A 24,960-nucleotide genomic window follows, 5' to 3' on the forward strand; every position below is an offset into this window, starting at 1 on the left:
ATACCTAGAGACAAATGACAATGAAAACACAACAATCCAAAACCTATGGGATGCAGCAAAAGCAGTTCTAAAAGGGAAGTTTATAGCTGTACAAGCCTACCTCAGGAACAAGAAAAATCTCAAATAAACAATCTAACCTTACACCTAAAGGAACTAGAGAAAGAAGAACAAACAAAACCCAAAGTTAGCAGAAGGAACGAAATCATAAAGATCAGAGCACAAAAAAATGAAATAGAAACAAAGAAAACAATAGCAAAGATCAATAAAACTAAAAGCTGGTTCTTTGAGAAGATAAACAAAATTGATAAACCATTAGCAAGACTCATCAAAAAAAGAGGGAGAGGACTCAAATCAATAAAATTAGAAGTGAAAAAGAAGTTACAACAGACACTGCAGAAATACAAAGCATCCTAAGAGACTATTACCAGCAATTCTATGCCAATAAAGTGGACAACCTGGAAGAAATGGACAAATTCTCAAAAAGGTATAACCTTCCAAGAATGAACCAGGAAGAAATAGAAAATATGAACAGACCAATCACAAGTTACAAAATTGAAACCGTGATTAAAAATCTTCCAACAAACAAAAGTCCAGGACCAGATGGCTTCACAGGTAAATTCTATCAAACATTTAGAGAAGAGCTAACACCCATCCTTCTCAAACTCTTCCAAAATATTGTGGAGGAAGGAACACTCCCAAACTCATTCTATGAGGTCACCAACACCCTGATACCAAAACGAGACAAAGATACTACAAAAAAAGAAAATTACAGACCAATATCACTGATGAATATAGATACAAAAATGCTCAGCAAAATACTAGCAAACAGAATCCAAGAACACATTAAAAGGATCATATACCATGATCAAGTGGAATTTATCCCAAGGATGCAAGGATTCTTCAATATACACAAATCAATGTGATATACCAAATTAACAAATTGAAGAAATAAAACCATATGATCATCTCAATAGATGCAGAAAAAACTTTTGACAAAATTCAACACCGATTTATGGTAAAAACTCTCCAGAAAGTGGGCATAGAGGGAACCTACCTCAACATCATAAAGGCCATATACAAAACCCACAGCAAACATCATTCTCAATGGTGAAAACCTGAAAGCATTTCCTCTAAGATCAGGAACAAGACAAGGATGTCCACTCTCTCCGCTATTATTCAACATAGTTTTGAAAGTCCTAACCACAGCAATCAGAGAAGAAAAAGAAATAAAAGGAAACAAATTGGGAAAGAAGAAGTAAAACTGTCACTGTTTGCAGATGACACGATACTATACATAGAGAATCCTAAAGATGTCACCAGAAAACTACTACAGGTAATCAATGAATTTGGTAAAGTAGCAGGATACAAAATAAATGCACAGAAATCTCTTGCATTCCTATACACTGATGATTAAAAATCTGAAAGAGAAATTAAGGAAACACTCCCATTTACCATTGCAACAAAAAGAATGAAATACCTAGGAATAAACCTTCCTAGGGAGACAAAATACCTGTATGCAGAAAACTATAAGACTCTGATGAAAGAAATTGAAGATGATACCAACAAATGGAGAGATATACCATGTTCTTGGATTGGAAGAATCAATATTGTGAAAATGACTATACTACCCAAAGCAATCTACAGATTCAATGCAATCCCTATCAAATTACCAATGACATTTCTTATTGAACGAGCACAAAAAATCTTAAAATTTGTATGGAGACACAAAAGACCCCAAATAGCCAAAGCAGTCTTGAGGGAAATAAACCAAGCTGGAGGAATGAGACTCCCTGACTTCAGACTATACTACAGAGTTACAGTAATCAAGACAATATGGTACTGGCACAAAACCGGAAATAGATCAATGGAACAAGATAAAAAGCCCAGAGGTAAACCCACGCACCTATGGTCAACTAATCTATGACAGAGGAGGCAAGGATATACAATGTAGAAAAGACAGTCTCTTCAACAAGTGGTGCTGGGAAAACTGGACAGCTACATGTAAAAGAATGAAATTAGAACACTCCCTAACACCATACATAAAAATAAACTCAAAATGGATTAGAGACCTAAATGTAAGACTGGACACCATAAAACTCTTAGAGGAAAACATAGGCAGAACACTCTATGACATAAATCACAGCGAGATCTTTTTTGATCCACCTCCTAGAGTAATGGAAATAAAAACAAAAATTAACAAATGGGACCTAATGAAACTTCAAATCTTTTGCACAGCAAAGGAAACCATTAACAAGACAAAAAGACAACCCTTAGAATGGGAGAAAATATTTGCAAATGAATCAACGGACAGAGGATTAATCTCCAAAATATATAAACAGTTCATGCAGCTCAATATAAAAAAACAAACAACCCAATCCCAAAATGGGCAGAAGACATAAATAGACATTTCTCCAAAGAAGACATACAGATGGCCAAGAAGCACATGAACAGCTGCTCAACATCACTAGTCATTAGAGAAATGCAAATCAAAACTTCAATGAGGTATCACCTCATACCAGTTAGAATGGGCATCATCAGAAAATTTACAAACAACAAATGCTGGAGGGGGTGTGGAGAAAAGGGAACCCTCTTGCACTGTTGATGGGAATTAAACTGATACAGTCACTATGGAGAACAGTATGGAGGTTCCTTAAAAAATTAAAAATAGAATTACCATATGATCTAGCAATCCCATTACTGGGCATATACCCAGAGAAAACCACAATTCAAAAAGACACATGCACCCCAATGTTCATTGCAGCACTATTTACAATAGCCAGGTCATGGAAGCAACCTAAATGCCCATATACAGACGAATGGATAAAGAAGATATGGTACATATATACAATGGAATATTACTCAGCCTTAAAAGGGAACAAAATTGGGTCTTTTGTAGAGACGTGGATGGATCTAGAGACTGTCATACAGAGTGAAGTAAATCAGAAAGAGAAAAATAAATATCGTGTATTAACACATATATGTGGAACCTATAAAAAGGGTACAGATGAACCGGTTTGCAGGGCAGAAATTGAGACACAGATGTAGAGGACAAACGTATGGATATCAGGGGGGGAAAGCAGTGGGGGTGGGGTGGGGGTTTGATGAATTGGGCGATTGGGATTGACATGTATACACTGATGTGTATAAAATTGATGACTAATAAGAACCTGCTGTATAAAAAAATAAATAAAATTAAAAAATTTAAAAAAACAACCAAAGTATATTTGCTTATTAACTGGAGGTTTTAGGCCACAGACATGAGCAGTTTAATCTCATTGATCAGCTTATTAGAAGTGATCCATTTTTTGAGTCATTAGATTCCTAACTTAATTAAAGAAGGAAAGCTGCTATAGTTATTTGAAGGTATAGTGAAAAGATTAGGACTCTTGCTTCTTAAAGAAACAAGATTATAAGGGAATATGTACTAAAGTCTATAAAATCATAGTGTAGATTATACAAAACCAAAATAGCATAATAATTTTATTACTAAGTTTATAATTGTACCCATTCTAAAACAGTATTATCTCATTCTAGTCAGAAATAGAATTTAGTAAATTCCATATTTCTATTTTGTCCTCTTAATTGATTAAAAACACTGTTTAGAAAATTGTGATTGAGAACAGATCTATCTTAAGTTTTCTTTTTTAAACAAACTGCAAGTAGATGTTTTCCATATTTGCTTTTACTTAGAAAAAAACACTTAGAAAAATACAACTTGGGTGTAGTACCATGTGGTGTAAACAACTGAACTATTTTACTTTTTACTTTCCTATGAATGAGCCAGTATATATTTATTACTGGAGTTCCAGCTGTAAAATTCAGGTAAGGGGTTTAAATATACCCTAGAGTATTATTTAAAAATAAATTTGTTTCTTTCAAATAGAATACCAACCTTGGTCTATGACATTTAGGGGAGAAATTAAAATATTAAACTTCTGTTACCTAGTAAACTGAAAATAAAGTAAAAGTTAAATAAATACACAGCAGAAAAATACATACACAAAATCACAACGTCTAAAAGGACAAACAGTCTCCTGTTCTCTCCTGCAGGAGCTTTATCAGCAGTGGGTAAGTAATTCCACCTCTAGGGCAGTCCTAGTACTCAAAAATGTAAACAAGTATGTACTTTGTTTATATCAAGAAATATGCAGCATGGTTTATACTTCTTCACAGATATCGAACAACTAAATGAATTGTTTCAGTGCACCAGTAGGGGACAGCAAAGAGCTCTTAGAGTTTTTCAGAACAGAATTGGCATTGAGATATGTTTATTTGATGTGTTAAATCCTTTTTAGGCTTCTTTACCTACCACAACACTCTCTAAAGTGAATGAATTGCAGAGACAGTGGAATAAAATATCTTGTGTGCTCAAACTATATCGGGGGATAGTTTTTCTGTCTAATCTGCATATATTTTTAATGGAATGTTTGCTTAGGCTATTTCTTGGCAGAGTTTTAATAGTCAGAATATAAATGGCATCATTTAAAGACTGTACTGCTTGGCTGGAAAAGCCTTAAAATTACAGGAGAAAATGCTTGGTGACAGCTTCTCTCAAACTTTTTTTTCCTCAGACGTATGCTCAAGTTTTGCAGTAGTATTGCTAGGCTAATTTTGTATTTCGATCCTTCAGCTTTCACTATTTATAAGTACGTAGTGTTTTGGAAGCTAAAATATTTATCTATTTGATTTAATGCTAAAGTTTTAATTCACCTCAAAGTTTTGGTATTTCTAAATTTATACATGTTTGAATTTACTCATTTTAAAAATATTAACAGTCTATATTCCTTTCTATGTTTACTAAATTGACTAAATTGACTAGATTTCTATGTTTACTAAATTGACTGTTTGGAAATTCAATCCTTGATTTGATACTCAATTACATGGAGTTTCATTCCTACCAACTTCCTGTAATACTATCCCTATGGGTAAAAATATTAGTGGTCAAACTCTGCTGGAGAAAGCATAGGCACCGTGATTCACATAGTTAAATGTTCATTTAGTAGAGCTGGAGTGAAAAAATACTGTTTCAACTTGAAATGCTAGAAGATTGTTGTTCTTGTGTTACTCATTCATGCAAATTGGAGAAGGTATAATTGAAACAAGGTTGGCAGTGTTTGAGGCAGTGTGCTGCAGCTGAGCTCAGCTTAAAGGTCGCTGGAAATCAAGTGCTTTGTAAGTGAAGGCATTTTGACTACAGACGATTCAAGACATTTTGTAAACGTCAGTCTCGGGAATGGGCCGTCTTTTTCTTTCTGTGATATCTGGTCTCTAAGGTTTTAGGATAAAGACTACGACTTCTGAGCTCTTTTAGGCACCACAAATGATTTTTTCTTTCGATGCAGTGCAGCTGCTTCTAGCCTGTCTACCGACAGAGATCTTTGTTATGACTTTCAGCCCTTAACATGTTTGGAAATGAGAACAAATGGCACAAAGCTTACGATTGCACTTTGCAGCCAGAAGAAGCAATACTTATCCTGTGTCAGAAACCTCTGGAGATGATTCGGATAGCAGTGTTCACATGTGCTTCACGAGACCAACACGGACTTCAACGTCTAACGTGGTTCAAATGAAGCTGACTCCCAGACAGACTACACTACCTCCGTTAATAAAGGAAAACGTTAAGTCTCAGGAAGGATCATCTGTTCCTTCACCTGAAAATGTTAATAAAAAGAGCAGCTGTCTGCAGATTTCACTACAGCCAACAAGGTACAGTGGATGTCTTCAGTCTGGCAATGTCTTAGCTGATGGTGATGATGCTTCATTTACTTGTGTCTTGAAGGATGGCAGTGCTGTGGTTGATAATGAACTGAATGCTGTGGATGATGGTAACCTCTTGAGCAGTCCTGCCATTTGCAGTGGTAGCCTTAGTCACTTCTCAGCCAGTGAGAATGGGTCTTATAGCAGCAACGGTAGTGATTATGGGTCATGGACAAGTATCACCAGTGGAGGTTCATACACCAACAGTATCATCAGTGATAGCAGTGGTTATACTTTTCCACCAACTGATGATACCTTTTTTGGTGGAAATTCATCTTCTGACAGCATCTCCAGTAGAAGTTTGCCAAACAGGAATACTACTCCATGTGAAATTTTTTCGAGAAGTAGAAGTACAGTTCCCTTTGTCCAGCATGACCTGGATCGTGGACTAGAGATTATGAAATTGCCTGTGAGCAGGAACTTGAAAATTCCACTAAAACGTTGTTCATCCTTAGTCATTTTTCCTAGGAGTCCTTCAGATACCCCACCAACTTCTCTAACAAGTACAGGTACTCCTCCAAGCAAAGGATCCTATCAGACCTCACACCAGTTTATTATTTCTCCTAGTGAAATTGCCCACAATGAAGATGGCAGTAGTGCTAAGGGATTTCTTTCAACAGCTGTCAATGGACTTCGGTTATCTAAAACAATCTGTACTCCCAGAGAAGTAAGAGACATACGACCTCTTCACAGCTCATTACAAAAGAAAATTGTTATTGCAAATAATAGTCCAAATCAGACTGTCTGTGAAAAGTCATCTGAAGGATATTCTTGCGTTTCAGTGCATTTCACCCAACAAAAAGCAACTGCATTAGATTGTGAAACAGCAAATGGTGATTGTAGACCAGAGATGTCAGAAATTAAGCTTAATTCTGATTCAGAGTATATTAAGCTTATGCACAGGACATCTGCATGTTTACCATCTTCCCAAAATGTAGATTATCAAATAAATATCAATGGACAGTTGGAAAGACCACATTTACAGATAAACAAAAACCATGCTCTTTTACAAAGAAGTATTTCATTGGGAGGAACTTATCCAAATGTTTCCTGTTTATCCAGCCTTAAGCACAGTTGTTCTAAGGGGGGACCATCTCAATTACTCATAAAGTTTGCATCTAGAAATGAAGGTAAAGTTGATAATTTAACAAGAGACAGCAACAGAGATTTCACAAATGAACTATCTAATTCTTTACAGCATTCTTGTAAGGTAAGTCTCCTTTGGTCTTGGTAAATGTTATTTTATACTAGACTGGCTCTATGAAATATTTGGTTAAAATTTATTATAACTTGGCAGCTTTATATATTTTCTTGGTCCTTAGCTAGCAAGCACTGTGTAGTCATGAACTTTATATTTGTAAATCTGAAAAAATGCCCAGTAGTTTTTCACTCTATTTGTTATTTTATCAGTGTAGAAAATATGTATTTAAAAAAACTTTCCAAAGTGATTTAAGCCATAAAACATTTCTGTCACATAAAAACAAGCTAAAAAAAACAAAAAAAAACAAAAAAAAAAAAAAAAAAAAACAAGCTAAAATAATAATTTATTTGATAACATTTTGCCTTCATATGTTTTCCCTCAAGTGGCATGGTATTTTAATGTCTAACTCCGTATTTTATTCCTACTTTCAAAAATGCTCATTTTGTATTCTCTCCTCCTTAAGCATTGTGAAAAAAAGGAAAATATAGAAAGCCACTCAAAGTATTAAACAGTAAAAAGTCTACATAAAAATGTGAAAATCTTCTTATAAGTGAACATAGAGAAAATGTTTCTTTAAAATACATATATTTATTTGATCATCGATAAAAACTGTTATGCTGAATGTTTAAAGCAGAGGAAAAATAAATGTTATCTGCATTTGTATATACCCTTAACCACAGGAATTTTGTTTCCACCCTATTTTTCTTTAGCTACCAGTTAAGTGTGCCTTCTAAAATGTAACTCACTCAACAATATTGAATTCTAAATTTTGTATTTTTAAATTTGGTTTCAATTGCTAGGTATTTTCCATAATTCTCTAATTACCCAATTAATTTGTTATTTTGGTAATTTTGCTTTATTATATTAGTAATTTAACTCTAGTGAATCTTAACCAAAACAGTTTTTTAATGTAATTTGGCCTTTCCAAAGTATTTTAAGTGTTTTGAACTTCAATAGATTTTTTAAATTTCTGTATTTGGAAGATCTTGCCAGATTTCTGCAAATGAAAAAAATGTTTCTGACTAAACCAATTTTAGATGACAGTACATAATAGTTTGGGGGAAAAAAAACTTATCTGTTTATCTGTGTTTGTATAACAAAATCAATATTAAAGATTCTTTTAACACTTCTGGGCAAATAAAATATTAAGTAATTGCTAGTTTGTTTTCTCTCTTTTGAAGTCTGATAAATATAATTCTTGTTATCCAATGCCCAGATGTTAATATAAGCAGCTACTTTACTGAGGATGAATAAAGATCACATTTGAAATTCTGATGTATGTTTTAGAATTATTAATTCCATTGACAAAACTTTTAAAACACCAGCTGTTAGGAGATTATAATCCATTCAGTTGTCTTGTCTTCTAAAAAAAAGCAATTAAGTGATACTATGAAGAAATACATTAATAGTTCGCTAATTGTACGACATGTACCTTGTAAATTTATTTTACATTTAATGAAATAATTAACCTGAAAGGAAAAATTAACCTAGAAATATTTCTAGAAATATCCTTTAAATAGTTGATTTTGTGGTAATATTATAGTTTGTTGTTGTTGATGCTTTTGAAAAAATGGTATTTTTAATGTTTTTTTAAAAAGTGTGACTGCCTTTTGCGTGGCTAAAAGATACACTTTTATTGGCTTTATTTAAAATTAGGTAAGCTAACTTAAATATTTTTTTGTGACAGCCAAATGCCTAGCTTTCTGCAGATTCTATTTTTTTTGATAGATTATTGGATTATAAAATAGTTCGGAAGTGTGCCATTTGCTGGAGAGCTTTAAATTGTTCCTCCTTTTAATGTTTTTTAAACAGCTGTTTATACAAGAATTGTAAACAATATAGGACCATTACATTTAACACATACTGGATCTAAATTGATCTAATTGTTTACTGGTAAATCAAGGGCTTGTTTTAAGAGGAAAAATAGTAATGTTGTTTTTTCTAAACATAGCAGTGACAACAATAATGGGGTTTTAGAAATAATCCTGTGTTTATCAATAATTATATATTAATCTAATTATAGTGGTATATTGTAACTCATTTATAAATAAACAGCTCCCAAAATATTTCCCATGACTCCAGTTAGTCTGGGTTAGTATTCTGATATGCTGAGTCTGGATTCACATTTAACAAGTTGATATTAGAGTAGCATTTAGTAATGTCAGCTATCTGTACCCAGCAGCCATGAAATTAAATCACTGCTTTGGTCAGGGACCCTGGTTTCTAAAGCACTGAGAGGTCTACAGATTCTTTTCTTCTGTGTTTAGCTACCAGTCTCTAGGAGAATAGTATCCAGTTTCTAGCTCTCTATAATCAACAGCTCATTACTGGCTAATTTTTTAAATTTAGTGAGAACTTTTACCTGTATCTGCGACTGGGGTTCTGTGTGTTGTTTACAAGTGGGGATGAAGATGAGACTTTGTATTCCACATAATAATGTTGATTTCACTTATTGCCATCAAAGAGCATAACAATAACAATAACATAACAATAACTGGCATATATTTATTATATATATTTTTTGAGAGACAATGTTACCTTTGTAAAGGCTTTATAATGACTTTTGATCTGAAAGTAGATATTTGATATTTTAACATTGTGTGTATTGTCAGCTCGATCAAGAGCTAAGATGGTTTTTATACAGTTACAGAAATTACCATTCAGATTTCTAAAATCTGTGCAATAGTTAGTTTACTCTATTATTATTTTATTTTTCCCTATCGTTTTTTTTTTAATTTCATGTATTGTTAGGATGCTCAGAAATTTCATTGCCCTATTATTTAAAATACCTTAGCATTTGCCTAAGCTTGTATATGTCTTCCATACTTCATGTATATGCATGCTTTTATCAGAAATTTTGACTTTACATTTTTCTTTTTATTATAAACGTTTTTGTTTATTTTCTGTTATTTAATCCTAGGTAGATAAATTGCTTAAGCCTAGTGTAGAAGAACTTTAAACAACTATGTTTCAATTCTTTCAAAGCCTTTAAAACTAATCTCAAGAATTTAGATTTCAATAATATATTTAGCTGTTCTTCCCAAAACAACTGTTTTAAATATTTACTATTTTTAGTGTTCCATTATTTTCTTAGTCCTTATTTTATTAACTTTAGCAGAATATTTAGAGACATTTGGTTAAATTTATTTTGAACACTTAATCTTTCCTATAAAAATCAATATAGTTTATAAGTATTAACCTTAAAACTGTAATGCAACAATGTTAATGACCAGTTTTAGAAACCTGGTGAGAGGTGTGTGCATGTATATGTACATTTCTTAGAACTGAAGAACTAAAATATTAATTTCAGGGTGGTTCAGGGAGGTGAATTGTTTGCTTCAGAAATACTTTGTATTTCTCTGTAGACGTGTCTTTAATTCATTCATCTGGCACATGTTTGAGTGCCTACTGTTTGCCAGTCACTGACTCAAGTTCTGGGAATAAAAGATACTGAAGCACAGTTTCTACTTGGGGGAACTCCCATCCTAGTTAGAGACACACTGGTAGATAAAAAAAATTCCAGTCTAAAGTGTGATGTACTAAAATAGAGCTGTATATGAGAAAGTGAGAAAGATGCAGTGTGACTCTAGCACAAGGAGTCCAGGGATGTGGGAGGAGATGATATGCTGGCAGTGGGTGGGAGTCCCATTGCATGGAGCACCTCATGCCGAAAGAAAGCAGTGTGTCTCCTGCTAACAGATAATAGTTAGGCAATGGAAGTCGTTATTTGAGAGTGTGACATGCTCACTTTTATGCTTTTAGATGATACTTTCTTATGACACCATGGATTATAAGTGAATTAAAGTTTTCTTAACTTGGATGGCCAGGTGAATAGTGACATCATGAACTAAGATAGGGAATTCAGGAGAAGGGGCCAGATTGGGAGGGCAAAGAAAAAACCATGCGTCATTAAGGTTCTGTACCGAGAAGCTGCCCTGGTAGTACTGCTGTCAAGTAAGGTAGTTGGAGATACAGGCTCAGGACTCAGGAGAGAAGTGAGAGCTGGAAATGTAGCTTGGGCGTCATGAGTCTAGTCAAAGACTTAGGTAAGGATGAACTGAAACAAGCATGGAAGTGAGATGGGAGGAGTGATAAATCAGAATTCTGGGGACTACCAACTTTGGAGAAACAGTGGAAGAGGAGATAAAAAGGAGTCCAAGAAAGAGCCACCGGAGGAGCAGAGAGGCCAGGAGAGCTTGGAGGCCTGAAAGCCAAGGGAAGGGAAAGTTCAAGGTGAGCAGCATACAGTGCCATGGAATTTAGGTATCCATTGAGTGTAAGAGGTCCTTGATGACTTTAGTAAAAGTAGGCTCAGGAGCATAGTGTAAAAGCCTGGTTGAAGAAAGAATGAAACAGGTGAGGAAGCAAAAACAGCAGGCATAGCTTGTTTGCTCAATGTCATAAAAATAGTCATGAGTTAGTGTAGGCAAGGTATATATTTAATGGCTATTATATAGAATACATGGTATTATGTGGTTATAATTGCGTAAGACAAACTGTCCACAAGGATATTGCAGCCTGTTCTCTAGGAGGAGAAAAGGTCTGTAGCTCTCTGTTCTTTCACCTTAGAAGTAAAGAATAAGTGAGCATCGGCAGTGAAAACTGAAATGGAGACTGAGCAATATGAAATGAAGGGAACAAACAATTAGGAGTGAAAGGGTGAAACCACCTCTGCGTAGTCACAACTCTTGGCCAGCAGCATTATCCTAACGTTCTTCTCCCCCTCCCTACCACCCAAAATAAGACAAACCAAAAATAGAGCTTCCAGGTAGAAAACAGGTCAGGGTTTAAGGCCTCTTCCTAGAAACGGCTTGGAGAAGAGGCACCTCTGTCTTGCCGTCACCGGCTTCTTCCAGCATAGGGAGCCCACCGTGTGCTACCTGTGGTGAGGCCTGGCCCTTCTAGATCCACTCTCCCTTTATGTTATGGGTGACAGGGAACAGGATGAACTAGGAGAAGCCAGGACCGGAGGCTGTATGGGCAGAAGGGGCTTGGCAGAGTCCCTGGGTGTGGCCAGCCAACGTGTTGAGGTCAGGAGGGTGGTTAACAGGAGTGAATGAGTGCTGAGAAGGGCATCCGATGATCTTGCCAACAAATACACAAAATACCTGAAGTCTTGCTCAAGTGTGTGGCTCGGTATTCTTTGTTGGCCAAGTGGGAGACTGGAAGACTATGGTCAAGTGAAGACCAACATTTAGAGATAGCCTGTAAACAAGAGGTGAGCCGATGTGCCCTGGTTTAGTGAGATATCTGGGGGGAGACTCAACATAGCAGCAGTTGTCGGGAAGCAATTTTACCTTCGCTGAGATTTCACAGAACTTTTTCAATATAACTAGAGCAGATCTGAGAACTTGGAAGGGCAAGCAGCTAGCATGTTTATATACCTGGTAGCCCAATTCAGGGATGGGTCATAACAAAGAAGACCTTGACCAAGAGATCCCATGATGTTTCTAGTCAGGGTTCTAGGATATCTTGGCAGAGGGCTGTGGTGATCATGCCTTCTCTTGACTTAGATGTATTACATCTAAGATAAAAACCATAACACTGTGAAACGCTTTGTGATGTACCTTAATAGACGAAATATTACCAAGCAAGAAGTTTACATCAAGGATATTGGTGGTACAATGGACAATGTCTTTATGTTCATCAAGTACGGAAACATTCTTAATGTTTACATTAAAACATTCTTAATTTTTATCTTTCATCCCTCTTACAAAAGCTGAGTATAACATTTTATGATATAGCTAAAATAATATTATCTAGGACTACGTCCTTTTTTTAATGAAATAGCTCTTTTTATTTATTTTGGCTGTGTTGGGTCTTTGTTGCTGTGTGCGGGCTTTCTCTAGTTGTGGCTAGCTGGGGCTACTCTTCGTTGCGGTGCACGGGCCTCTCATCGCAGTGGCTTCTCTTGTTGCGGAGCATGGGCTCTAGGTGCGTGGGCTTTAGTAGTTGCAGCACACGGGCTCAGTAGTTGCAGCACATGGGCCCTAGAGCACACGGGCTTCAGTAGTTGCAGCACACGGGCTCTAGGGCACGTGGGCTTCGGTAGTTGTGGTGCACAGGCCCAGTAGTTGTGGCTTGTGGGCTCTAGGTGCGCAAGCTTCAGTAGTTGTGGTGCACGGGCTTAGTTGCTCCATGGCATGTGGGATCTTCCTGGACCAGGGATTGAACCCATGTCCCCTGCATTGGCAAGCGAATTCTTAACCACTGCGCCGCCAGGGAAGTTCCTAGGACTACTTCCTTTTTTTTCCTCTTTCAAATATTTGTTGGTAAGCTGCCTTCTAATGCTTTAAGGATTGCAACCGGACAATGGCTTATTAAGTTGTCATTTGGACTACTGATTTCCAAATTTTCATGTGTGTGTACATCTCCTAGAGATCTTGTTAAAAGGCAGATTTTGGTTCAGTAGGTCTGGAGTGGGGCCTCAGGGTTCCGTATTTCTACCGTACTCCCAGGTCCTATCAATGCTGCTAATTCCTCAAACGCACTTTGAGAAGCAAGGCTTAAGACAATTTTTTTAAATGAGAACAGTAATACAGTTCATAGTTGAAGTATCCAGTGAGTCCCTCTTGCACTTTTACATAAAAAAGAACCATAGGTATGCTGTGGCCAGGGCTAAAATAATTTGCAAGGAGTTTTAAATTTTCTTGGACATTTAGACTAGTTATTGATTGAGACCATGTGATGCAGAAGAGATTGTTTGGACCAACAAACATTCAAGAGCAAGATTGTCTGCCTGTCTCACAAAAGAACTTTAGTATGACTCTTGCAGAATTGTGACTATTAAATCTTCTAGGATTACATTTTAGTTTCATTTAAGAAGTTAAAAATATTGGTCTATAAGGCATGAAGTTCTGCTTAAAGAAATCTCTTGAATTCATTATGGCTGTAATTCTGGTTTGTGTTGTTTTTGAAATTGTTGCCTACATTAACTTATTCCCCTCTCAGCATGAGATTTGAAAAATATGCAATGGAAATGTATTTTTCTTAACTATTCTGGCTTACTCAAGCAATAGCTTCTATCTTCCTCTTTGTGAACACTTTCAATCTTTCCAATATACTTTCCTGTAGCAGTGCCAGTTTAGGGTACTATTGAGAATGTTTGAATCTTACATTGGCTTATGTAATGAAACACCGTCTATAATTAATGCTTGCTTATGAGCTATCCTCTTGATAGATCTATAGGGAGAAAGTTTAAAAATCCTTTATGTGTAACTTTGTAATGCTACTTAAAAGTATATATCCATTCTCAAGCATAAATCACTATATGAAAATCTTAGGAACTGTTCTTCCGTTGGAGCAGTTGAAGACATTTTATCGGTAGCTGGGTTTTTGTGGTCTTCATGGCTGCTTGTGGCTTAGCCTAACTTCAGGGAGCCTAATAACACATTAAACATTTCAGGTAAGCAATGGGAAAAAGGAAGCATAGCAAGAAAAAAGTTAAAGATAGGGAGATAGATAGGCAGGCAGGCAGGCAGGCAAATGTATTGATAAATTTTCCAGAATTGATTGAATTCTAGAGAAGGGATTAGGCAAATGGGTAATCTTTTCTGGGCTCTAATTTACTAGAATGAAATTCCCTAAATCAGGGACTTTTTTGTCTTATTCACCGCTATATCCTCAGTACCTAGAACAGTGCTTAGCTCAAAATAGACACTCAGTAAGTATTTATTAAATTAATGACTGAAGCCAAGGGGACCCTTTGGAATGGGGTAGAGACAACTAGAATCTAGATGAGGGTGACCACACAGCCTTGCACAGATAACCAAACTAGGATATTTGAGGGATGACTGTAATGATGAGTGGAAGCTTCTTTTTTTTTTTTTTTTTCAGATCCCGGCTAGCTTTTATTTTATTTTTATTTTTATTTTTTTAACATCTTTATTGGAGTGTAATTGCTTTACAATGGTGTGTTACTTTCTGCTTTATAACAAAGTGAATCAGTTATACATATACATATGTTCCCATATCTCTTCCCTCTTGCATCTCCCTCCCTCCCACGCTCCCTATCCCACCCCTCTAGGTGGTCACAAAGCACCGAGCTGATCTCCCTGTGCTATGCGGCTGCTTCCCACTAGCTATCTATTTTACGTTTGGTAGTGTATGTATGTCCATGCCACTCTGTCACTTCCTCCCAGCTTACCCTTCCCCCTCCCCATATCCTCAAGTCCATTCTCTAGTAGGCCTGTGTCTTTATTCCCATCTTACCCCTAGGTTCTTCATGACCTTTTTTTTTTTTCTTAGATTCCATATATATGTGTTAGCATACGGTATTTATTTTTCTCTTTCTGACTTACTTCACTCTGTATGACAGACTCTAGGTCCATCCACCTCACTACAAATAACTCAATTTCGTTTCTTTTTATGGCTGAGTAATATTCCATTGTATGTATGTGCCACATTTTCTTTATCCATTCATCTGTTGATGGACACTTAGGTTGCTTCCATGTCCTGGCTATTGTAAATAGGGCTGCAATGAACGTATTGGTACATGACTCTTTTTGAATTATGGTTTGCTCAGGGTATATGCCCAGTAGTGGGATTGCTGGGTCGCATGGTAGTTCTATTTTTAGTTTTCTAAGGAACCTCCATACTGTTCTCCATAGTGGCTGTATCAATTTACATTCCCACCAACGGTGCAAGAGAGTTCCCTTTTCTCCACACTCTCTCCAGCATTTATTGTTTCTAGATTTTTTGATGATGGCCATTCTGACCTGTGTGAGATGATATCTCACTGTAGTTTTGATTTGCATTTCTCTAATGATTAGTGATGTTGAGCATTCTTTCATGTGTTTGTTAGCAATCTGTATATCTTCTTCGGAGAAGTGTCTATTTAGGTCTTCTGCCCATTTTTGGATTGGGTTATTTGTTTTTTTGTTATTGAGCTGCATGAGCTGCTTGTAAATTTTGGAGATTAATCCTTTGTCAGTTGCTTCATTTGCAAATATTTTCTCCCATTCTGAGGGTTGTCTTTTGGTGTTGTTTATGGTTTCCTTTGCTGTGCAAAAGCTTTTAAATTTCACTAGGTCCCATTTGTTTATTTTTGTTTTTATTTCCATTTCTCTAGGAGGTGGGTCAAAAAGTATCTTGCTGTGATTTATGTCATGGAGTGTTCTGCCTATATTTTCCTCTAAGAGTTTGATAGTGTCTGTCCTTACATTTAGGTCTTTAATCCATTTTGAGTTTATTTTTGTGTTTAGGTGTTAGGGAGTATTCTAATCTCATACTTTTACATGTAGCTGTCCAGTTTTCCCAGCGCCACTTATTGAAGAGGCTGTCTTTTCTCCACTGTATATCCTTGCCTCCTTTAGTGGAAGCTTCTTGATGCTTCATCCTCTGCTTGAAAGAGTGGCACCCTTTAATGAATACCTTGTCCCTGGGGTGGATGCCAATGGAATATTATGACTGTGACTCAAGGATTAGTTTCCACAGTGGAGTCTGATTCATAGCCTACATATTCCACTAACTAGTACCGTAGAAGTACGTGTCTGGGTAAAGGCTCAGATCAAGTTTTCTGAAAAGAAGATTGAATGGGCCAAAAGTTTTAAGGGTATTTAAACAAAGGCCATTTGACTGGCTTTAAGTTTATCATTGTTTAATAAAATGACTTCATTTCAGACTTGATGTAAGAGCTGGCTTCTCAGTGTTGTTCCCGGAATTTCAAGTAACTGTTTTAGCTAAGAATGACCTTTACCTTTTGTACCAAGACTGAAAGACTGAACCCTATTAAGGAGTCACAGAGCTTAACGCAAACTCAAGTCATCTTCAAAGCAAATGAGTTTAACAAGTATTTATCAGAAATAGAATATGTGCCTGCTGCGAGTGGCAAATATTATTCCTGGCTTTGAAGAGTTTCTAATTTAGATGAGAAGACAGCATTATCCATTTAAAAAAAGAACCAGAGAACAGTAAAATAATATATAATAATGTCCGTATACCTACTTCAGGCAGGTGAACGCCTAAACTCTGAGCTATGTGATCGTCTCTATAATTTTTAACTAATTTAAATTTTTCTCAAGATGACACATGTGCCCGTTTTAAAAATCAGGTGTTTTTTTCTTTGAAGATTTCCTTTCTGCCTTTTTCTCTGTGTTCTCTCTTCCCAGAATTCCTGTTAGCCAAAGTTTGCACCTCCCAGATTGATCTTATAATTTACTTTTCTCTCCTGTTTTCTGTTTCTTTGCCTCCTATTCTACTTTCTGGAAGATTTCCCTCAGTTTTTTCTTCTCTTTAATTTTAAAATTGTGGTTATTTTAATTTCTCAAGTTCTATCTTGTTTTTTGATGATTCCCTATTCTTATTCTTGTTTTATAAGTGTAATCGCTTATCTCTCTGAGAATATTTTACTTAAGGCTTTTTCTTTTAAGTTTTGGTTCCTGTGGGCCGTTTTGCTGTTGTTGTTGTTTGTTCCTCTTTGTTATTAGACATCGTCCTCCAGGTGGCTGGTGAACCTTGGCTGTCTATTCCTGTTTGAGAGTGAGTCACTATGAAGTTATCTGAAGGCTCTGTAATTCTGTGGGGCTTTTCAAATGGTACACTTCATTGTAGGGAGACTTCTAACTGTCAGTATCTGGAGGTCTTTTCTCAAAGGTCAGTTTGTTTCTCCAGAGAAGAAACTTGCAACGATTGCCCAGTTATGTTTTGTAGCCCTGGTTAGTGATAAACTAGAAATGGAGGTGATTTCTTTCATAGGTTCTGAAACTGAGTTAGTTCAAGGTAAACCATGCCTTAAAAGTGATATTTACTTATCAAATTCTTAAGGTACTGATTATAATTTAATTAATATAGTCAGTAAGGTGCCTGATTTTCATATCTGTTGTCTGAAATACATTGTGTATATTCTAGAAGTGAAGATGCTCGTAGAAAGACCAAATTTAAACATCCTTTATAAAAGAATCTGTAGTTTCCTTAACACATCTCCCAACCTTTTACATTCTTGGCAGTATATTTAAATGTAACTGTGTGTGCCTGTCCTCTGAGAAAGAGGACAGACCTGTTAAAACTGTGTTTGGGTACAGGAGAGAAGGAAGAGGAGACCAAAATGACCCCCTAATGGAGAAGAACATTGGGTGCTTACTGTCACACTAGAACCTGAAACCTCATCACTGATTGTTTTAACTTGGACAAAATCCTGATATATTCTTTTTTAAACCCTTAACCCGATATCTGTAAAAGTTTAAATCAGTCAGCATACGTTATATACCACATTTCAAAGAACTCTCTGAGATAGTGATTATCTCCACATTAGAAATAAGAGAACAAGCTCAGAAAAGTTAAAATGATGTAGTCAGGATCGTAAGTCTAGTAAATGTTATGTTACTTACTTACTTACTCAGCTCTGTTATGTACTCTAAAGCCCTTTTCTACATTTCTAACCAAGAGGAATTCATTTTTCACTACAATAGGGGGAATCTACAGGATAAATAAAGCTGCTTGGGGAAGGTTATTTTAGTAAAAATAGCATCATACAGAACAAAAAGAGAGTTGTCTAAAGGAAAGTTTCCACTTGGGCTGACTGCAATCTGATGACTAACTTTTACTCTCTGAAGAAGTCCTGATCAAGTCCTGTTTGCTTGCCATTGTTGAGTGAAAGTGAGGTTCAGGGATTATTTAAGCCTATTTCTAGAGAACCAGTTTATCTCTGAAACTTTTATATTTCTATTCTTCTGACTTGTGACCCAACACTTATACTACTTTCTTCTTTCTGATTAATTTTATTGATCAAATATCACATACTGTGTGTTTCTACCTCCCGCAACTCTTTGAGTTTCACTATGTTCTTTTCCTTCAATAACGATTATAAACTACCTAAATCGATGGAAGCTGTGTCTTTTCTTCCCTAATATTTTAAAACTTTTTATTGTGGAAAATTTCAAACACACACAAAAGTAGAAAGAATAATGCAGTGATCCCCCCGTGTGAGCCCCTAGTGAATTCCCAATTTCAATAATTACCAACATTTTGTCCATCAGGTCATCCGTCTTTTCCCATCCCTTTTTTTTTTAATTATTTTTTTTTTTTTGGAGTATAGTTGATTTACACTTTTGTGTTAGTTTCTGCTGTACAGCAAAGTTAGTCAGTTAGACATACCCATATATCCACTCTTTTTTAGATTCTTTTCCCATGTAGGTCATTACAGCATATTGAATAGTTTCCTGTGCTATTCAGCAAGTTCTTATTAGTTATCTATTTTATATATAGTAGTGTGTAAGTGTGTATATGTCAATCCCAATCTCCCAATTTATTCCTCCCCCCGGTAACCACAAGTTTATTTTTAACATCTGTGACTCAATTTCTATTTTGTAAATAGGTTCCTTTGTACCATTTCTTTAGAGTCCACATATAAGTGATATCATATGATATTTGTCTTTCTCTGTCTGACTTACTTAACTCAGTATGACAATCTCTGGGTCCATCCGTGTCACTGTAAATGGCATTATTTCATTCTTTTTTATGGCTGAGTAATGTTCAGTAATTGTATATATGTACCACATATTCTTTATTCATTCCTCTGTTGATGGACATTTAGGTTGCTTCCACATCCTCTCCTCCTTTTTTTCTGTAAGTTTTTTAAAGTAAATCCCATACAGCATGGAATTTTACCCATAAATACTTCAGAGTGTATCTGTAATGGAGAAGGACCTTTTAAATATATCAAAGTACCATTCAATTATCACACTTAACAAAATTAACAATAGTTCTAAACTGTTTTGACTGGATCTCTTTCTAAGTCACCTAGGTCACTTTAGTGTTGACATAACTCAAGATGGATTCTTCTCCTTTAACACGTGTCTATCTAATTCTTCATCTATGTTATGATCTTCATTTCACTTTGGGGCTGAGCGTGCCAATTATTTAGCATAGGATTTTCTGTGTCTTTAATCAGACATTTTTTGATAATACATTTGTTATCGATGTAATTGAGGCTGTATTCTGGAACCTAAAAGTAAGGTTAGAGTTAGGACTTAGAATTGATCACCTAACTACACCTTACCTCCACCTTAATTGCCACAAGTCTTCAGTGAGCTGGGATACCTTATCTTCCTCATTCCCCGGTAGAGTGAAAATGTGCTCTATAGTGAATTAGCTGTATTAATTCCTCTTAAAGCTTCTCTGCGTCTTAATTTCATGTTTAGGGAACATGAAGTGTATGAAACTTGGTGAAGTTATTTTGAGGACTGGAAATTTGATATCTGTTTGGCTAATAGTTGGTGCTCAGTAAAAAGTGGCTATTATTATCTGCCTTATAATATTGTTGTGAGAGTTTATGAAGGTGTGCTGTACACTAAAAAGTGACACAGTGCATAACCTAATAATAATTGTTTTATATATGTACAATCTGAATCATATATAAATCTAAGAATCCAGGTTAACAGTTAAGTAATAGTAAATTCATGAAAAGAACATTTTAAAAAGTAATGCAGGAACTTCCCTGGTGGTCCACTGGCTAAGATTCAGCACTCCCAATGCAGGGGGCCTGGGTTCGATCCCGGGTCAGGGAACTAGATCCCACATGCCGCAACTAAAGATCCCACATGTGGCAACTAAGATCCCGTGTTCTGCAACTAAATACAGACTAGAAATCTAGGGAAGCACTTCTTCCTAAGACTCTGAATTAAAGATCATGATACATTTTTCAACTGAATATGGTTTTTCCAAAGCCGTATTAAAATGTAAAGCACAATTCTTTTCACTTATACTCAATTTCGATTATGTATATTCTTGGGGACAAAACTACATCAAGACTAAGATATTCAAAATAAAGACAGAAATAAATAAGAATTATACAGAAAATTAACAAGAGGAGACCATTAGAACCTGGAAAGTCCTCTAATTGGGCCACAAGCCACTTATTATGCAATAATTGGTAGTTCTAAACAAGGTGACCCTATTTTTTTTAATCCCTCATTGAAAATATTGACTCATAAGAGATAGCCTTACTCATCTTATGTCATTGATAGAGTCAGCTTCTAGCCATAAGGTGATAGATTGTTGTTTTTTAAAACATCTTTATAGGAGTATAATTGCTTTATAATGTTGTGTTAGTTTCTGCTGTATAACAAAGAAAATAAGCTATATATATATATATATATATATATACACATATATATATATATATATATATATATATATATATATACACACACATATATTCCCATATCCCCTCCCTCTTGCATCTCCCTCTCATCCTCCCTGTCCCACCCCTCGAGGTGGTCACAAAGCACCAAACTGATCTCCCTGGGCTATGTAGCTGCTTCCCACTAGCTATCTCTTTTACATTTGGTACTGTATATATGTCAGTGCTACTGTCTCACTTCGTCCAAGCTTACCCTTCCCCCTCCCCATGTCCTGAAGTCCATTCTCTATGTCTGCATCTTTATTCCTGACCTGCCCCTGATTCATCAGAACCATTTTTTTTTTAGATTGCATATATATGTGTTAGCATACGGTATTTGTTTTTCTCCTTCTGACTTACTTCACTCTGTCTGACAGCCTCTAAGTCCATCCACCTCCCTACAGATAACTCAATTTCATTTCGTTTTATGGCCCAGTAATGTTCCATTGTATATATGTGCCACATCTTCTTTATCCATTCATCTGTCGATGGACACCTAGGTTGCTTCCATGTCCTGGCTATTGTAAATAGTGCTGCAATGAACATTGTGGTACATGACTCTTTTTGAATTATGGATTTCTCAGGGTATATGCCCAGTAGTGGGACTGCAGGGTGATATGATTGTTCTAGTTTTAGTTTTTTAAGGAACCTCCAAAGTCTTCTCCATAGTGGCTGAATCAATTTACATTCCCAGCAACAGTGCAAGAGGGTTCCCTTTTCTCCACACTCTCTCCAGCATTTATTATTTGTAGATTTTTTGATGATGGCCATTATGAACGGTGTGAGGTGACATCTCATAGTTTTGATTTGCATTTCTCTAATGATTAGTGATGTTGAGCATCCTTTCATGTGTTTGTTGGCAATCTGTATATCTTCTTTGTAGAAATGTCTATTTAGGTCTTCTGCCCATTTTTGGATTGAGTTGTTTGTTTTTCTGATATTGAGCCACATGAGCTGCTTGTATATTTTGGAGATTAATCCTTTGTCAGTTGCTTCGTTTGCAAATATTTTCTCCCATTTTGAGGGCTCTCTTTTCATCTTGTTTATGGTTACCTTTGCTATGAAAAAGCTTTTAAGTTTCATTAAGTCCCATTTGTTTATTTTTGTTTTTATTTCCATTTCTCTAGGAGGTGGATCAAAAAAGATCTTGCTGCGATTTATGTCACAGAGTGTTCTGCCTATGTTTTCCTCTAAGGGTTTGATAGTGTCTGGCTTTACATTTAGGTCTTTAATCCACTGTGAGTTTAATTTTGTGTATGGTGTTAGGAAGTGTTCTAATTTCATTCTTTTACATGTAGCTATCCAGTTTACCCAACACCACTTATTAAAGATGCTGTCTTTTCTCCATTGTATATTCTTGCCTCCTTTGTCAAAGATAAGGTGACCATTTGTCTGTGGGTTTATCTCTGGACTTTCTGTCCTGTTCCATTGATCAATATTTCTGTTTTTGTGACAGTACCATACTGTCTTGATTACTGTAGCTTTGTAGTATAGTCTGAAGTCAGGGAGCCTAATTCCTCCAGCTCCATTTATCTTTCTCAAGATTGCTTTGGCTATTCGGGGTCTTTGATATTTCCATACGGATTGTGAAATTTTTTTGTTCTAGTTCTGTGAAAAATGCCATTGGTAGTTTGATAGGGATCACATTGAATCTGTAGATTGCTTTGGGTAGTATAGTCATTTTCATAATATTGACTCTTCCCATCCAAGATCATGGTATATCTCTCCATCTGTTTATGTCATCTTTAATTTCTTTCATCATTGTCTTACAGTTTTCTGCATACAGGTCTTTTGTTTCCTTAGGTAGGTTTGTTCCTAGCTATTTTATTCTTTTTGTTGCAATGGTAAATGGAAGTGTTTCCTTAATTTCTCTTTCAGATTTTTCATCATTAGTGTATAGGAATGCAAGAGATTTCTGTGCATTAATTTTGTGTCCTGCTACTTTACCAAATTCATTGATTACCTGTAGTAGTTTTGCGGTCGCATCTTTAGGCTTCTCTATGTATAGTATCATGTCACCTGCAAACAGTGACAGCTTTACTTCTTCTTTTCTGATTTGGATTCCTTTATTTCTTTTTCTTCTCTGATTGCTGTGGCTAAAAGTTCCAAAACTATGTTGAATAGTAGTGGTGAGCGTGGGCAACCTTGTCTTGTTCCTGATTTTAGAGGATATGGTTTCAGTTTTTCACCATTGAGAATGATGTTGGCTGTGGGTTTGTCATATATGACCTTTATTATATTGAGGTAAGTTCTGTCTATGCCTACTTTCTGGAGTTTTTATCATAAATCATTGTTGAATTTTGTTGAAAGCTTTTTCTGCATCTATTGAGATTATCATGGTTTCTATCCTTCAATTTGTTAATATGGTGTATCACATTGATTGATTTGTGTATATTGAAGAATCCTTGCATCCCTGGGATAAATCCCACTTGATCATGGTGTATGATCCTTTTAATGTGTTGTTGGATTCTGTTTGCTAGTATTTTGTTGAGAATTTTGGCATCTGTGTTCATCAGTGATATTGGCCTGTAATTTTCTTTTTTTGTGACATCTTTTTCTGGTTTTGGGATCAGGGTGATGGTGGCCTCATATAAAGAGCTTGGGAATGTTCCTCCCTCTGCTATATTTTGGAAGAGTTTGAGAAAGATGGATGTTAGCTCTTCTCTAAATGTTTGATGGAATTCACCTGTGAAGCCATCTGGTCCTGGGCTTTTGTTTGTTGGAAGATTTTTAATCACAGTTTCAATTTCAGTGCATGTGACTGGTCTGTTTATATTTTGTGTTTTTTCCTGGCTCAGTCTCAGAAGGTTTTGCTTTTCTAATAATTTTTCCATTTCTTCCAGGTTGTCCATTTTATTGGCATATAGTTGCTTGCAGTAATCCCTTTTGATCCTTTCTATTTCTGCAGTGTCAGTTGCTACTTCTCCTTTTTCATTCCTAATTCTGTTGATTTGAGTGTTCTCCCTTCTTTTCCTGATGAGTCTGGCTAGTGGTTTATCAATATTGTTTATCATCTCAAACAACCAACTTTTAGTTTTATTGATCTTTGCTGTCGTTTCCTTTATTTCTTTTTCACTTATTTCTGATCTGATCTTTATGATTTCTTTCCTTCTGCTAACCTTGGGGGGTTTTTTTGTTCTTTCTCTAATTGCTTTAGATGTAAGTTTAGGTTATTTTTTTTTTTCTTTTTTGCGGTACGCGGGCATCTCACTGTTGTGGCCTCTCCCGTTGCTGAGCACAGGCTCCGGACGCGCAGGCTCAGCGGCCATGGCCCAAGGGCCCAACCGCTCCACAGCACATGGGATCTTCCCGGACTGGGGCACGAACCCGTGTCCCCTGCATTGGCAGGCGAACTCTCAACCACTGTGCCACCAGGGAAGCCCAAGTTTAGGTTATTTATTTGAGATTTTTCTTGTTTCTTGAGGAAGTATTGTATTGCTATAAACTTCCCTCTTAGAACTGCTTTTGCTGCATCCCATAGGTTTTGGGTCATCGTGATTTCATTGTCATTTGTTTCTAAGTATTTTTTGATTTCCTCTTTGATTTCTTCAGTGATCTCTTGGTTATTTAGTAGTGTATTGTTTAGCCCTCAATGTGTTTGTATTTTTTACAGTTTTTTTCCTGTAATTGATATCTAGTCTCATAGCATTGTGGTCAGAAAAGTTACTTGATACAATTTCAATTTTCTTAAATTTTCCAAGGCTTCATTTGTGACCCAAGATATGATCTATCCTGGAGATGTTCCATGAGCACTTGAGAAGAAAGTGTATTGTGTTGTTTTTGGATAGAATGTCCTATACCTATCAGTTAAGTCCATGTTGTTTAATGTGTCATTTAAAGCCTGTGTTTCCTTATTTATTTTTATTTCGGGTCATCTGTCCAT

The 24,960-nt window shown here is 36.0% G+C and overlaps 1 protein-coding gene across 3 annotated transcripts in view; it reads left to right on the forward strand.

Moving 5' to 3' along the window:
* Positions 1-24,960, forward strand: part of NEDD4 (NEDD4 E3 ubiquitin protein ligase) — a 174,820-nt gene that overhangs the window by 63,292 nt on the left and 86,568 nt on the right. For 2 of the 3 annotated variants that reach the window (XM_060005925.1, XM_060005926.1), the window contains exon 1: positions 5,423-6,967. The exons of the other annotated variant lie outside the window; for it this stretch is intronic. In XM_060005925.1, coding sequence (XP_059861908.1) covers positions 5,423-6,967 — 1,545 coding nt within the window. Of the gene's footprint in view, positions 1-5,422; positions 6,968-24,960 lie in introns of those variants that run through there. 3 annotated transcript variants of the gene reach the window in all.

Source organism: Delphinus delphis, chromosome 2 (assembly GCF_949987515.2).
Source record: "Delphinus delphis chromosome 2, mDelDel1.2, whole genome shotgun sequence".
NCBI classification, from domain to species: Eukaryota; Metazoa; Chordata; class Mammalia; order Artiodactyla; family Delphinidae; genus Delphinus; species Delphinus delphis.